This window comes from Euprymna scolopes, chromosome 41 (assembly GCF_053919585.1).
Source record: "Euprymna scolopes isolate OS-2025 chromosome 41, ASM5391958v1, whole genome shotgun sequence".
NCBI lineage: Eukaryota > Metazoa > Mollusca > Cephalopoda > Sepiida > Sepiolidae > Euprymna > Euprymna scolopes.
The window spans coordinates 75612910-75631212 of NC_136522.1; the positions used below are offsets into that span (position 1 = coordinate 75612910).

Genomic DNA, 18303 nt, shown 5'->3' on the forward strand with positions numbered 1-18303 from the left:
CATAATTAATTGCTGAGGGTTTAGATTTTTTTTGTCTAAAGTTTAAACATAAACAATTAAAGAAGAAAATTCAAAAAGAAGACCAAATTATACTTCTAAATGTATTTCTCCTAAGCTCTTATTGTGTGTTTAACAAACATAAAGTAGATAAAAGGGATAAATAAGGGGTGGGGCAGAAAAAAAAACAATCGAGACGTCTTTCAGCCAACCCTTTTCAAGATTAACGTTGGCAACTGAGGAGAAAACATCGTTTAAAAACGTGGTCAAAAGATAATAAATTAATAGCGAGGATAAAAAAAGAAAAAGAAATTGTGTAGCGAATAGGAGAAATATATATATATATATATATATATATATATATATATATATATATATATATATATATATATATAAATGATTAGAGGTACAGAATTTAAGAGCTCTTTCGGCTATCATCTCATCAGGAGAAAATCGATAGCGTACAAAATAATATTGTGTCGAAAATAAAGAGTTCTAATGGGGAACTTATTAAATGTGCCAAAGGTGCGGGGACACTAATTAAATTTATTAACGTTTAAAACGATTAAAACATTGGCACAACGAGGGAGAGAAAAAAAAAAAAAAAAAAAAACAGGCGAAAAAATTCAAAGTTCCCCAAAGAGAAACAATGCGTTGGATGTTTCCTTTTGCCGGTACAAAGAAGGTTGACGCACCGCGATAGAGACAGACTCCAAAATCTTTAAATGGTTTTTGGAGCCCGCTCTATGTAGCACCTCGAACCATTCTATTTTATATCTATCGGCACAGCACGCTGAAATATTATATATATTCTTTTACATATCCAACATTTTTTCACTTTTTTATTGTACAATACAATAAATTGCGGTTTCACTTAATTCCTTTACTAGCAAATTCTAGCATTGCTACAAATATAATTTGCTGATTTCTTCATGTCTTCTGATGGGAAGAATAATAAGAATAGAGTTCTTTGAAACTCCGCGGAATAAGGACCGTAAATTGTTTTTTGGAGTATTCAGTCGAACAATAAATTTTGATTGTAAAGTTCAACTTACAGTTTGAATTTTCTTTTTCATATATATACATGTGTGTGTGTGTTTGTGTGTGTTTGTGTATTTACTTTTACTGATTATCAAACAAAATGACATTTAGAGCTCTGATTTTTTTAGATGAGGACTGATTGTTTATATTAGTTGTATTGATCGGACTGTTGTTCTAATTTTCAGTGTTATTTGTGCAACGTTTCGGTCGGTTTGGCCTTTGACCGTCCTCAGGTACGTTGGTTGTTGTTTGGAGAAGAAAAGAGTAAATCAACCAAGATGCCTGAGGACGGTCGAAAGACAAACCGACCGAAAAGTTGTATAAGATGAGAATAACAGTTCGATCAATACAACTAATATAAAATGTCACTTTGTTTAAAATAATATTCCTGTAATGTTTTTTTTTATATCATTAAAGTAGATTAATTTATATTTTTAAAAAATAAATTCAGTTTTTAAGAATTTTTAGACTTACATGAGATTCGAACTCTGGAATTTAGATCGTAAGATCTACTGCTTTAATACTGTGTACTCTGCTTAATCTTTTTTCATTAACCAAACGCTTATAAATTCATTGTTTGTAAAATTCTTTAGGCTTAGGTGTGAAATATGAATCTAACACACGTTCGATTTTCACTTGTGATGTTAACTAGTGATGGAACGAGTCTAATATTTTCCCGATTCTGATACAATTACCGATTCCAGTTCTTTTACATATCTACATATTTTACTATAGAGTTTTTAACGTGTGTTTTTACGGTAATCGGGAAAAATTAAATGTGCAGATATTTTCTCAAATATCAAAATAAACTTGTGAAGGATGATCTATAGATTTCTAGTTTTACTGGTTATTTAAAATCAATAAATATTTATGTTTTTAACATTTCTTTCAACAATGGAAAATTTTGTTTTAAACAAAATCAAATAAAAAAGACAATTAAAAGAATCGTTTTCGCATCGGAAAATAGACACAAATCTTTCTTATTCCGATACCGATTCTGATACCCCAAAAATTTTGATTTGTTCGATTCCCGATTCCGATTAATCGTCCCAACACTAATGTTAACCTAAGGCCACCTAAATAATTTGTAGTTTCCTAAATAAATGATAATCCGAGTGAGCTAGGTCAGGAGAATATGCAGGATGGGGAATTATTTCCGAAACAAAATCTCCTACGAGATCATTGACCAGTAGTACTGCGTGAGAACGAGCCTTACCATAATGGACGATAATTCCGTTTTGTGTTGACTAAAGTAAGTCAGTTTGGGGCTAACATGGATGAGAATATTGCAAAAATATGAATGAAGCTTTAATAATCTTAATAAAAAAGGTATAAATTAATAATAGTGATATGTTTAAGTAATAACAATATGCATAAAATAAACAACAATGGTTTAAAACGGCTCTTCTACTAATATACAAAACTTTTTTCACCGACCTTATAATTATAAGTATAGATTTACCTTTGACTTGTTAAATGCCAATAATTGTCATAGAGTTTCCGAAATTATAATAGAAAATAATAAAAACGAATTTAATTGACATCTTTCCCCATTTTTATTTTAACAGCTTTACCGACAGGATATCAAAATAGATTTTCTGTGACAAAACAAAACTCAGACACTTGGACTTTACAACAAACTCAAGCGATTTCAAGTGGAATGTCTATTCAAATTTTTATTCGGGTACGTCTTTTTTTTTTTTTCACTGTTTTCTTTATTAAAAAAAATAACCAAAGTAAACGTCACTACATTAAGTTCTCAAATCGAAAATATGATGATTGAAATACATTTATCGCTCCATACAATTTCGTATGAAACCCGAACTTTCCATTCGGATTCGCATTTCAAACTAGAAAATTTTAAAAGCAATAGCATATATACATATATTATATGAATGGTAGTTGTCTGTGTGCATTTCCAACTAAAACTTCTAAGATACGCAACAAACTATTACATTTCGTAAGAAGTGAAATGGCCATATGTATCCTTTAATGTCGATGCAATTCTCTACCTGTATAAGAGCTAATTACGTCCTAGGATGGAGTAATATTGCCACATCTGGGCAGGAGCTGCTAGAAGTACCTAATCCTGTCTTGACAGAGTTCAACATAGGCTTCGTAGTCTAGTAGGGGATGCCGTTTTCTTTTCCCTGCAACCTCTTTCCCACAGAAGAAACGTTGCGAGCCTGTCTCTGCTCTATCATTATTTTCATGAAAGTGTTCGTCTGAGCTTTCCCTCGTTGCAAACTTTCATGAAAAACATTCCTATAGCTAAAACCACTATAAATAATTTCCCCCACACTTTATCTGTGCTTAAACGTAAACGTAGATTCCATGAACAAAGCTTCTTTCTTAGAACTGCACGACTATGGCACTCTCTGTCGTTTGCATGCTTTCCAGCTGATAACAATATGGTCGTCTTCAAGTCCAATGTAAAGAAGTTCTTGATGAGCCGTCCCCTTAAGTAATCAAATTTACCTAATTTCCACTCTTAACGATTACTACGATATTTTCCTCTTGATTACTGTACACTCATTAACTCTTATCCTCGAGTGGCCTCCAAGCCTTGATAAGCGGTGGCTCATTTATAAAAAAATAATAATTAAACACGATTTTTAATGTTATCACGTATTAATACAGTCAATAAAATAAAGCAGCATTTTTTTAAATTTAAGGACGCAAACCTTAATTTTCTTAACAAATGTGATTCTCTGCTAAGAAAAGGAAGTGTGAGCAACTTACTTTCATTCGCGCTCTGGAGGCCTCCTAAACTTTATAGTTTCACTCCTCATATAAAAAAAGAATTTTTCTTCTGGCGTAAGAGTAAATATTTTGCATCATTTATTTAGTTGTTTTATGGCCCTGGACAATGCTACGTAACCTTGCTGATATATATATATATATATATATATATATATATATATATATATATATGTGTGTGTGTGTGTGTGTGTGTGTGTGTGTGTGTGTGTGTGTGTGTGTGTGTGTGTGTGTGTGTGTGTGGGTGTGTGTGCGTGTGTGTAATGAAAATTATAGAAATAAAATTCTAACATAGCGTATTATACAAAAGAAAATATCAAAATTATTTCTATATTAATTTTATAAACTGATATTTTTTCCTGTTCCATGTCAACAATACAATAATTTGTCACACTAAATAAACTAATAATTCCAATAACACAAACTACATCACAAACTATGAGGCAACCGTTAAAAAACATATAAAAAATCTAATAACCCACAAAACCACATATAATGAAGATATGTATACTGATCTATGTAATATTTGCCGGCAGATAGATATCGGTGAAACTCAATGGAACTAAAGAAAAAGCTTGGTAAACATATAAGAGATGTGAAAATGACAATTCTCTGACTGAATATATCATTTTTACATTGAAGTTTGTTCATTTTTAAACTATTTCTTATCCGTTATACGAGGGCTTAAACGCAATATGCCTTGTTTGGGGTGAACAAGAATAAAAAATATACTTATCGTTATTATTTGTTTATTACAATTCTGAATTTTTAGATGACAATTATTCGTATTATTTGGATCCTTCGAACTACTGTTCTCATTGAGTTTTATTTTCCCAGAGTTTCGGTCCATGTAATCTACGACCTTTTTAACGTGTACCTTGTCGAACTCGGGAACCATTTCTATCGAACTCTGGAATTTTTTTTATCGAACTTGGAAACTGGACTGATTTTCGAACAAAACCATCCATGGAGGTAGCATGCTCATATCCTGTCAGCCATGACTGGATGTGATTTGCAGTTGTATTTTTGAGTCGCCTGCGCTTAGAATTGAACCTTCAATACTCAAGAATGCAACTTTAATGCTTACTTTAACCAATTACTCCATCCTATTTGCGACACTCAAGCTGAAAACATTAGTCCAAAGAATCCAAAGAATGCGTACATTTTGTTTATTAATGTGTTTTTAATAAATTATGAATCTTTTATTTTCAGGCAGAAGAACAGACCTTCAACAAGCGTTACGCTACAGCCATCATAAATACAGTTGTTTTGCCACAGGATAATAATCTACCATTTATAAGCTCGTCTACAGTGGGATCCATCTACGAGAACTCGCCAGTCGGTGCGCTTGTCTTAACAAATGCTCTTTCTGGACCACTTCAGATTGTTATCTCTGACAATGATTTGGTATGTAACTTTACATTAACTTCGGTGACATTACACTATCGCCCCTCCCCCATTAAAAGACTGCTGGTAAATCCTAGGAGTATGGTTATATGATTGCAGGACAGATAGTACATTATAACTACTATCTCCTTTTACTACTTCCCTTTTTAAATAAAATTATACGATATATATATACATATATATATAACTACTTCATTTACCCACATAAAATTAATATACGAAAGTACAGATTTATGCGTAAACTTTAAGTATTTACTTCAAAAGTGCTCAATACGTAGGTAGACCTAGTTAGTAATTTATAAAATATATATGGCGATTAATCTACACTGAATATTTGGCATTTCATCCACTCTAGGATTCCTCAGGCTTATGCCTGAGGAATCCTAGAGTGGATGAAACGCCGAATATTCAGTGTAGCTTAATCGCCATATATATTTTATAAATTACTACACATATATACATATATATGTTATTGAAGAGTAAATTTTTAACAACGCAAACTAATCAAGATCAGAAAAGTTCAACACTATCAAGGGGAGCAGAAAACAATAATATTAAATAAAGATGAGGAATAAAAGTTTTTTATTACTTTATTATATCATCAGAACAATAAGGAAAAGTTAAGGTAAAATTTAACAAACAAAAACCTGGCATTTCGGAGTTAAATGCTTCTCATCAGAACAAGAGAAAGGCCAGAATTATAAAAAGGCAAATATAAAAAAAAAATGGCTTAATGACATTTGGAAAAGAAAATAGATTGAAAGAATAGGATAAAATAGCAGATAGTAATTAGAAGTAGGTACCACATATAAGGGTAAATTGGAAGGGTAGTATATATGTAGGTAATATTATGTGTATATATATATATATATATATATATATATATATATATATATATATAGTACACAGCTTATTTCTCGCATGAACATATCATTTTAAGACGATCTCGTCATCCACGTGTCACTCGCTGTTATTATCCGGCCATATCTCGAATACATGCTTCTCTGTGCACACAATTCCTTTTCCGGCCACGTGTTGACCATGTGCTTCTCTAAACACTTTTGAACACCTCCCTTTCTTTGGCCATGTGTGTTCTTTTGTCTCTGTTGTAACGTCACTTTGCACAGCCGGCTTGGTCATTTGCATATGTATTATGCGGTTGCTGTGGTTACCAGCGTCAGCTATCCTGTTGCACCTGTTTTGGTATTTCAAAACTCTCGCTCAGGATTCCATCCTTAACAGCACCGCCAACCAGTGTTGGCTATTTTGCAGGTAACCTAGTGAAGAGAGGCATTCATTCCATGTGCTGAAATGCATAATTTGACAAAAAAATATGTAAGACAAATATCGGCCAAAGAAGTAGAACAATAAACAATGGAAAGTATTAAACATCCAGAATGAAAGAATATTTATATAAATCGACAGAAAGCGAACAGACACAGAAAGTTGGTCACAGAACGAGAACAAGCTTCCAAAAACGTCCGCACCACACCCCCGCTACGTGCCTTCACTGATGTCACATCGGTCATTCTAAAATTAAAAATGCTTGTCATTGGGAATAAACACAATATTTTTATGACCCACCTGGTAGTGTTTCATGTGTTCATGTGCTGCCAGGTGTATATATCGTTGACAGTGACAAAAGTCGATTTAGAAATCATATAGACTGAAAGCACATTGAACGACTGGCCGCAGCGAATATATAACACACTAGCAGTTTCCAACAAACCCGGTTCTTTTCTATATGATGATGGATGATATATGAGGAATATGTAATGTTTTTATTTCTATTAAAAAAAAAATTATTTGAAATAAATAGCTTCCAAAGTTTTAGATAGTTTAATATATGAGATTATTTTTAACGCTTCCAAGGGAAACTTTTCGGAAACAGATCTTTGTTAGCTCCTTTTCATTATAATGAAAGGAGGGAAAGCATATCCATTCTAAATGTTTTCCTAGTCGGAATAAAAGTTTTCAAAAAAGTAAGTAATGTGAATCAAGATATATTTCTACTTATAATATAGCCAAAGAGACAAGCTTATAAAAATGTCATGCTTTCAATATTATATCGATGTGTCAAAGAAATTGCTATTTAGGCCTGATTTTGAAAACAATTAATCAATGTTTTGTAATATTATTCCTTATACTCATATTCCCTAGAATATTTTACATCATAATCAATATCTTATATATCTGACTGTCTCCCTACACTCAGATTTCATGGTTTATTTATATATCATACATAATTAACGTTTTATATGATTATTATCTAGCATTGTTGTCTTATGGTTTATTTACATGTCATAATTAATTATTTCTCCAACACGCATATTACATAATGTATTCTAATATTATAATTAATGCCGTGTATAATTATTTTCATACGCTCATATTTCATAGTATATGCTTATATTATAATTAATGTTTCATATTAGTATTTACCTGCACTCCTATTTCGTGGAATATTTTTATATTGTAATTTATGTAATATAAGTAGTTTAAATCCATAGGATATTTCCTATTGTATTTGACACTTTTCTTTGTTTTTAACACATATTATTTTTGTGTAGGCGGCAGGTCAAACAGTGGATTATGACATCAAGGCCAACTCTGCAGTTTTTGAAATTAACCAGAATAATTACATTGAATTGAAAGATGCTGTATTGGATTACGAAAAAACCAAAAGTTACCAACTGCCAGTAAGCATTTATCTATTAATATTTTCTGTCAATATCTACGTACTAATTGTGCTGTAGATGGGGACTACGAAGCACACACTGTGTTTAACTTTCTCGAAAGTCTAATCTTCTAGAAATTAAAGTTAATCAAATGCAAATGTATCTCAACCGGATTTTTAAAATTAGTTTCTTTTTATACTATCTCTCCATTTTATGAACTTCGATTTAAATCTCATAATGTTTTTCGTAAATTTTAAAATTTATCCTTGCTCAAATTTTATAATCTTTTTTTTATTAAAACTTTATAATCTATTTTTATCAATTTTTATTATCTATTTTGGTTAATTTTACTATGATCTAGTATGTACTATGGTCTAATTCACGTTAAAATTTACCTCAAATTTTATAATCTTTGCTCAAATTTTATAATACATTTTGGCTACCTTAACTATAAAATAATTAAAATTAATCTCAAATTATATAATATCTTTTGTCTACCTTGACTATGATCTAAATCATAAAAAAATTTATTAATTTTTTTTTTTCATTTATTTTTTGCTTAAATTTGATAATCTATTTTTACTCAAATTTTATAATCTATTTTTGAGTAAATTAGCTAAATCATTAAAAATTATCCCAAATTGTATAATCTATTTTTTTATTAAGATTGTCTATTTTTACTCAAATTTTATAATCTATTTTGGTTAACTTAACTATAATCTAAATCATTAAAAATTATCGAAAATTTTATAATCTATTTTTATTAAAACTTTATAATCTATTTTTATTCAAATTTTGTAATTTATTTTTATATCAATTTTATAATCTATTTTAGTTAACTTAACTATGATTTAAACCATAAAAATTTATTCCAAATTCTATCATCTAAATTTTACTCAAATTTTATAATCTATTTTGAATTAAAAATTATCTAAAATTTGATAATCTATTTTTTGCTCAAATTTTATAACTTATTTTCTGCTCAAATTTTATAATCGATTTTTTGCTCAAATTTTATCGATTTTTGCTCAAATTTTATAATCAATTTTGACTAACTTAACTATGATCTAAATTATATTAAAATTGATCTCATGTGCATGAACGCACGTAAATACACTCGTTATATATAAATCCGATAATATCTTGATGAAGTACAAAATCGTCTTCACAATCTAGTGGGAGATGATTTATTATCTTCTCTTCACTCCCTTTCACACAGAAGAGTCATTGTTCGTCTTTTTTTACTCCATCGCTATTTTCATGGTAAGTTCTCTGATCATCAAGCTGTGCCCTCTGTAAAAGCTCATCAAAAATCCTTTTGCTATCAATACTGCAAAGAACATCCCTTTCTTCCTCTGTGTGTAATCAAAATCATTGCATGAACAAGGTTTCTTTCCCAGAACTTCCCACCGCTCGAAGCCGTTTTACTGGAATATTTCTTTACAGACTTCTACATGATATATTTTCTAGATCAAGGTCAACAAATAACTATCGAATCGTCTCGTGACGTAATCTATACTGTTCTTTCATCTATCTGCAAACATCACTGATTTTTATCCTCGAGTGGTGCCTGGCCTTGGTGAGTGTGGTTAACCATAAATATAAAATGATGATCAATGTAACTGAGTGTTAAATTTTTCTTTTCTTTTTACTTTTCAGGTCACAGTTACTGAAAAGAATGTTCCGAACCCCCAGACGATCACCGGTACGATCACCGTGCAGGTTCTCGATAAAAATGACAATACGCCAGCATTTACAACGTGTCCCCCAAGCGTCAATATACAAGAGGGAGACTACAGTACAGAAACATTTCTTACTTCTGTAAGAATCATTTTAGTCTATCTTATTTGTATACATATTTTATATATTCCTTAAGTATTACGATTGTTAGTTTAATGGAAAATCAGAACATTTTTAATTGAATAATATAACGTTTATGATGGGAAAAAATACATTGAATTACGAATATTTTACATTGACTAACCTAACAATAACCGCGACTTATTTTTAAAGCTACATTTTTATTTTATAGGTTTCTGCAACAGATTCAGATTCTGGTTTGAATGGACAAATTAGCTATTCGATTGTTAACGACCAAACCGGAAAATTTGTTATAAGAAACACAAATCAAGTTTATTACAAAGGCGTAATTACCAAATCTGACGCGGTGACTCTTGTTATTAAAGCAGAAGATAACACAAACCCTGCAACTTTAAGGTAAGTCAAATAGTTACATTGATATTTAAATAAATATATGTTACACAACAAAAGTGGTTGTTAAAATGAAAAGGATGAGTGACACCTTAATGGTCAAAGGTGACACCAGAAAAGAATATACTGAAATCACATAATTTTTTAACTGATTATTCTTAATTCTATCAGGCTTTTCGTTCTCAATATGGTTTCAAATTTTTTTCTATTTAGCATCAATCTTCTGAAATTTCGGGGACAGAAGGAAGATAATTCCCTGCCAATCGTTATTAGAGTTGTCTCTCCTTTGTCAACAAATTTTTAATAAATACGAAACAATAACCATAAAATATAGACTAACTCAAAGAATACGAAAATATCTACGGTAACGTTTCTTGTTTCTTTTCCAAACAATAACTAAAATGTCTGAGGACGGTCGAAGGCTAATCTGACCGAAACGTTGCAGAAATAACACTCAAAATGAGAACAATAGTCCGATCAATACAGATAATAACAACAGAAGACTAACACTTATTCATATAAATATATAAACATAAACATGTTGGTAAGTAAGGGCGTAATATTTTTAAGTAATAAATTTGTCTGAGTGATCGTGTTGATTAGAGTCTTATTCTTAAACTTTCAATTTCGAAGTAAATGAACTACCTCTGTCCCATCGCCGAAATGTGGCATTCTTTCGCCTGTTTTACAAGTATTTCAATGGCAAATGCTTTGACGAACTTCCAGCATTAGTACCCCATCGACGACAACATCCTCGATAAACCTGATAAGCAGCAAAATCTCACCCCTACAAAGTAGAGATCCTTAAATGTCGTAAAGCCTTCTACTCCAGCCAGTCCCCGTCTTCTCCCCCGCCTTGTCTCTTTTCATTAGCAAGCGATATTAGTTTTAGATAAGAACATTTTTTTAATAATCTATCTGCTTTTTATTAAATTACTTTAATTAATTAGTGCTAATGCCGAATAAATTATTGCACATAAATAGCAAGACATTAGGTAATAAAATTTCAAAGTAATAACACCAAACATTAATTTATTATGAACTATTAAAAGGATTCTTATGTAAATTAGTGGTTCAAAGGACTGTCTTTGGATCGTTTTTCGGTATTATACTGAAAATATTTCCACATATCATATTATGAATGTAAATCACATTAACCTATCCAATCTTGATAGAGTTCAAAGCTGGCATCCCTAACCTAATAGTTGATGTCCTTTTTCTCTTCCCTGCAACCTTTTTCCAACAGAAGAGACGTCTGTCTCTGTTCTATCGTTATTATCATGGCAAATGCTCGACTGAACCCCAATCTATCATTTCCTCTTGCCAAACTCTCATAAAACATACCGACAAGCTACACCCACTATATACGATTTCCCTACTTTCTATAAGTTTTTCACATATCTGAATACCCTATATACCAAATTTCAAGTATGTGGAACAAAAATTCGTTTATTATATGGGTTGAGAATTGTCCTCACATACACATACAAATTCTCACTTTTATAGATATACAGGGTGTCCACAAATTCTGGCTACATTATGTAGCCAGACTTTGTGGAAGCATCCTCTAGATTATGTAGCCAGACTTTGTGAGCACCCTATATATATATATATATATATATATATATATATATATATATATATATATATATATATATACACACGCACGTGTGTGTGTGTGTGTGTGTGTGTGTGTGTGTGTATACAGGGTGCCCACAAAGTCTGGCTACATAATATACAGGATGCTTCCACAAAGTCTGGCTACGTTATGTAGCCAGACTTTGTGGACACCCTGCATAGATATATATTTATATATTTTCACTGCCAATATTATGCCATCTAAAAACAGAAAAAAACTAAAATTTCATAAATATTTATTAATATCTCAGAAGTATTTTTTAATAAAAAAAATTGAATTATCTGAATTTTCATGGAGAGTTTTCATCTCCGTTGTAATCTTTTTAATGAAATAAATTAAACTAAATATGACCAACGTTTGGATCTCTTACGCCTATCAGCTATGTTCCAAAATTTATAATGATCGGTTTATTAGTTTATGAGTTAATCATGTACATTCACATCTATAAATATACTAGACTAACCGTGGCCCGTTGGGTCAGTATATGTTATAGTTAGCTATGAAATAGTGAGTATATCAATTATGCCAAAAATATGCGCGCTTTCCGTACAACAATGGCCACCACTTTTAACATAATTACTTACATTTCTTAATATCCGAAAAATACTTATTTGCGGAAAATTTAAATGCGGTATTCGTTTTCAGCATACCCGAAAACCTATAAAGGTCGTCATTTTAAAGGGAAATGTTAAGGTGGAAACCAAGTAAAAAATTACCAAAACTTCTATTTTTATATTTGCTTTCATGGTTTTGTTTTTATTTACTTACGTACGCGCAAAATTTTTTTAACCGGAAGCTGTAAACCGGATGGACGGTTTCAACGCATAAGCAAGACGATTTGAGTTTTATAATATAATAGATAGACATCACTATCTTTATATAGATAGAGGTGTTCTGTCTGAGCAGTCGAATCTAGAAAGTTCTTTATTTAACTGCTCATATATTTCCCTTTTGACCTCTGACCTCAGTGACAGCAATTCCTGATGATCATCATCGTCTAGTTACTAATGATCTAGCTGCAATCTGTACATATTATAAAAGTATGCTTGTCTGTCTGTATGCCTGAGGAACGGTCTCCACCAAACTACTCTATAATTTTTTTTTTTATCTACATACTTGAAACTTGACATATGGGGTATTTGGACTTGTAGCACAAATTAAATTTGGTTTTTAGTCGAAAGAAAACTGATAAGGGGTAAAAATGTTAAAATGGGAATATGGTGAGCGAAGTCGATTACACGTGCTTAGATATACATTTATAAATTGAACAGTGTTAATTTGTAAAGTTTTGATATTCATGTGTGCTTAGCTTATATGGTAGCGAATACTGCTGGAGAGTCAAATGTTTTTGTTTCAATTCAACCTGATGGCATCATATTAAAAAAACCTTTGTAATCACTATTATATATTAACCACAATATGATAATTAAAAGAGCATTGGTTCTATAATAATAAAAACGAAATCTGCATTTTCTCACCGAGCAACGCCGAACGGCCTGCTAGTGGTATATATATTTAACTCTTCCCTATCTTTTACAGGCGCAGTAACTATTGTAGTATCCAGCTTAAAATACAGGATGGTTCAAAGATCCAGTTTATTCAACCTGCGTACCAGGTAGACGTCCAGGAAAACCAACCAATTCCAACTCCGGTTTTTGACGCCTCAAATGTAAAAATGTTTTCTATTAATCAACCCCTATATATTTTCTGTGTACATTTATGTTAGTGTCTATCTATATATCATTGTACATGTATGATCTGCGCGTGTATACATATATACACTTGTGAGCAAAAATAAAAATGGGCAAAACAAATTTTATACATTTTATTGCACTAAAATCTATATTGAACAAGGAACAATTGAACAAGGAAGCTTAAACGAGGCTAATAACACATAACAAGACATTAACTTTAATAAATGCTTAGGATGGAATCGCATTCTCTTTTAAAAGATCAATCCTTTAAGATATGCTCTCAACCAAAGTGGAACACTGTGAAGAGGAGATGCTATTCCATTCGCTTTGCACAGCTTCCCAAAGTTTGCCATTGTTCGAAAAGGTTCTTCCATCTAATGCACGAGATATTATGGACCAAATATTCTCGATTGGGTTTAAATCGAGTCTTTGACTTGGCCAAAATATCACATAATTGAATTATCAGAAAAACATTTTTGTGACTTTAGCAGTGTGTACAGAGGCGTTATCATGTTGAAAAATAATGTTCTGAGATATTCCCAGCTTCTGAATACTGGTAACAGTCCTGTTTCTAATATTCGAATGTATTCCTTTGCATTGATTGACTTCTCACATCTAATAAGTTCCCCAACTCCTGCTGCAGTAAAAGTTCCCCATATCATTATCCCTCCATTTCCATGTTTAACTGTCGTTTTTATGCAACTTGGTGAAAATCTTTCTCAAGTTCTTCGATTGCACCATTTGGGAGACTCGGGAGCATCAATAACAAGACAAAATCTTGATTCATCTGACCAGAAAACATTTCTTAACCAGTCTGTATCTTTCTTGCCATAATACGAGAAAAATTTCTATCATTAATGTTCTTCTAAGATAAAAAAAATGGCTTCTTTGCACACCTTTTAGAAGAAAATCCCATTTCTTTCATTCATCTAGATATTGTATATCTATAAAGAGAATTTCCAGCCCTTGTTTTGAATTCTTTGCTATGATCAACATAAGTTTTCTTTCAATCTTTCAAAACAGTTAATTTAAGCCTGTGGTTATCCTTCAAATTGATCCAGATCCAGATTTCCCTTTACCAAGCATTCGACTTCGAACCTTTGACCAATTCGCTTCACTACAGAAAAAGATGTTTTCATTTTTGTTTTCTTAAAATATCAAAAATTTGCTTGTAAGCCTTAATCCTGCGATTCGGTATTTTATATCCTCTCCAAGATGCGGTCCTACCATTTTTAGGATTAATTTTTCCACTTATTATTATATGCTATAATAATAATAATGATCTGCAAAATAGAAATTTTCAGTTAAAATGAACAAAAATTCATGGAAAAATATTGAAAAATTGATTTCTTCCTTCTTTCACTCCACCATCTGCAGGACCTCTTTTTTAAAAAAAAATCTCAATCCTTAAGTTCACAGTAAAGTTAAAAAAAATAAAAAAAAAAATTAAAAAAATAAAAAAATAAAATAAAATAAATAAATCAATAAATAAATAAATAAATAAATAAATAAATAATAATAATAATAATAATAATAATAATAATAATAATAATAATAATAATAATAATAATACTGCAATTTCATTTCTTGGCGTCCTTATTGATACGTCAACACCTCTGTTTATAAAAAACCAACAAGCATGAATCCAAGCTTCCTTAACTTTAAGAGTGAGTACCCACAAAGATACAAAATAGCCCTAATTAAAAGTGTATTAAATCACGCTAAAATTATATCAACCACAAAAAAGGCATAACTCACTGAAATAAAACACATTAAAAAAGTACCAATTAACACTTATCCGAATTACATTACTGATGAATAAATAAAACGAATGCTACAATCCCTTGAAAACCCTAATGATAATATTAGTCAGCACCTTAATGCAAACTCCATTAATATATTTTACCAGAATCAAATTACACCTAACTTCAGAATCGAAGAAAATGCAATTAAAAATATCGTTTGTAGACATTTGATGCCTATTGATAGCAACTCTAAAATTAAATTTATTATTTACTACAAGAAGTTTAGAACGCAAAACCTCGTGGTTAGAAACAACTCATCACCGGCTATAAAAACGTTGGAACAAACCAATGTAGTGTATAAATTTAAATGCTTTCTAGGAGAATGTAACTCCGAAAATAAATATAAGAATAATACATACATTGGGCATCATCATCATCATCATCGGCGGTCACTCGTGTCCGAGTAAGACTGTCCTCCGTTGTGGCTTCTGTGGGTTCTCAGGTGAGCATAGAGCCCAATCTTAGACCCAATTTGTCTTGTGCAACTTGGGCAGATAAAGGTAGTGGGGTTGGGTGTGTCTGGTTGATAATCTGTCCTTTCTGTGCTTGCGTTTATCCTCAGCAGCTTGATTTAGGTAACTACTATAAAGCGCAGCACCTTCGTGGACAGCGCTCCTCCATGCCAACCTGCTCCCAGCCACGTCCTCCCATGTCTCAAGGTCTATGTGAAACCGCTTTAGATTTGCTTTGATGTTGTCCTTATACCTCATCTTTTGGCCACCCTGGGCACGCTTTCCCTCAACAAGCTGAGAGTAGAAAATCTGTTTTGGGAGGCGGAGATCCGGCATTCGGACAACATGACCAGTCCATCTGAGCTGGCGTTGAGCAACAGTAGCGGTGATAGTGGGAATGTAAGCCTCACTCAGGACGCTAGTGTTGGTGCGTCGGTCCTTCCAACTAATTCTGAGGATTTTTCGGAGGCATCTTTGGTGGTACGTCTCCAGGGTTTTTACGTGCCTCCTGTATGTGGTCCAGGTCTCCGATCCATAGAGAAGAGTGGGCAGCAAGACAGCTTTATATACCATGATTTTGGTCTTTGTCAGAAGGTCACGGTTCTCAACTACTCTCTTCCTTAGCCTTGAGAAAGCCCCACTGGCACAGCAACGTTGTCCCGGTAAATCATCATACATCTAAACAATACTAGCGTTATATATAAACATTTAATAAAAGAACACAACTATCCCCTCTCAAATCTTAGAAAAATCCTCGTCGACAACACAAAAATATAACAACGATAAAATAATCTTAAAAAATTAATAATTCTTAAAACGTCATACATTAGAACTCATAACCCTACTATAAGAGAAAAGCAGCAACATGTTAAAATGTCTTGTGTAGCGCATAATGAATGGACTTTCCCAATAGTGCCCACGAACTTGTTGATTTTAATTCTCTAATTTTTAATCGACCTATATTTTAATCGACTTCTTGTCGACTTTATATATTTTAACTTACCATCACCTAACGCGGTTTAATGTATATTTTACTTTTCACTTTTGGCCCTGTCGGTGGGGCATTAGAGTACGCCGACTGCCCCCCTGCAGAGGGTAAAAGTCCCTCAATGGGTGTCCTGGATATGACCTTAAACTATGTCCAGTGGTGAGGCCCCAGCTTGTGGGCTTTGGGGAGTGTGGAGCCACCCTTTAATTACCATTGCTCCCAGGTCCACTCTGACCCGGAGTGGTAGTACCTGTTAGGGTCCCAACTATGGAATAATAGAAACCGACGTGAAAACAACAAATATATTCTATTAAAAAATGTTTTTCTTCAAAATCTTTGGATTCGGCATTAAATAACCCGAAAAGGGTTGATATGCCGTAAAACAAAAACAACCAGCCAACCAACTTTTCACTTTTAAATTTCTATTTTCGCTCCTTCTTACTTTTACTTCCTCGACACCTGAAGATGATTCATGGACAAACTGAGAGCGCTCGCGACAGTAATAACTATGGAACCTTCATTAATATTTTCGATTTTGATATAAAAAAGATTATATGGAAAATCAAAAAAATATAAAAAGAATCATAAATCAAAGTATCTCCGTTGCATTTAATAATGTTTGCTTGATTATATATATATATATATATATATATATATATATATATATATATATATATATATATAAAAGAAATTTAAAAGAATGATTAAAATTCAACAGCATTCAACAAGCTTCTGGGTTTGACCTTTACTCCTGATCTGAAATGGAACACGTACATCAAGTCTGTTGCCAAGGTCGCTGGAAAGATGGTGGGATCCTTCTACCGCTCCAGAAGATATCTCACTACGGATGCAATTCTCTATCTATATAAAAGCCAAGTACGTCCAAGGATGGAATACTGTTGCCATATCTGGGCAGGAGCTGCTAAAAACAGCCTATCCTGCCTTGACAGAGTACAAAATAGACTTCGTGGCTTAGTGGGGGATGCCCTTTTCTCTACCCTGCAACCTCTCTCCCACAGAAGAGACGTTGCGAGCCTGTCCTTGTTTTATCGTTATTTCCATGGCAGGTGCTCGTCTGAACTCCAATCTCTGGTCCCCCCTCGCCAATCTTTCACGAAAAACACCCGTCTAGCTGAATCCACTGTGAAAAATTTCCCCCACTCTATATCTGTGCCTAAATCAAAACGCAGATTCCATGAACAAAGCTTCTTTCTTAGAACTGCACGCCTGTGGAACTCTGTTCCGTCTGCCTGCTTCCCTCCGGACTACAACTTGGTTGTCTTCAAGTCCAATGTTAACAAATTCCTAATGAACCGCCCCCTTAAGTAAACATATCAGCAAATCTCCTCACTAACGTAATGTACTTGCAATAACCCTTATCCCTGAGTGGCTTCCGGGCCTTGATAAGTGGTGATCAATGTGTAAAAAAAAAAAAAAAAAAAAAAAAACAGCATTTCTCGCGGTTAACGGTAGCCGAGTGAATTAGATCCCTCTAATTAAGCCAGGGATCGCGTCTATCGCCGGGTTCGAATCTATCAACTGGTGTTAATTGTGACACCCTGCAGTGATAATTCCTGAAATAAATTTAACTGAGGCAAGAGATTAAAAGAATAAAAAGCGTGTACTTAAAT

General features: G+C 32.6%; 1 protein-coding gene across 1 annotated transcript in view; it reads left to right on the forward strand.

The window, feature by feature from the left end:
• The window catches only part of LOC145266635 (uncharacterized), a 471019-nt gene that overhangs the window by 65333 nt on the left and 387383 nt on the right, over positions 1-18303 (forward strand). Inside the window, exons 11-16 of the mRNA XM_080122558.1 lie at positions 2607-2722; positions 5011-5205; positions 7776-7904; positions 9543-9704; positions 9916-10100; positions 13273-13402. Of these exons, the coding sequence (XP_079978684.1) occupies positions 2607-2722; positions 5011-5205; positions 7776-7904; positions 9543-9704; positions 9916-10100; positions 13273-13402 (917 nt within the window). The remainder of the gene's footprint in view (positions 1-2606; positions 2723-5010; positions 5206-7775; positions 7905-9542; positions 9705-9915; positions 10101-13272; positions 13403-18303) is intronic.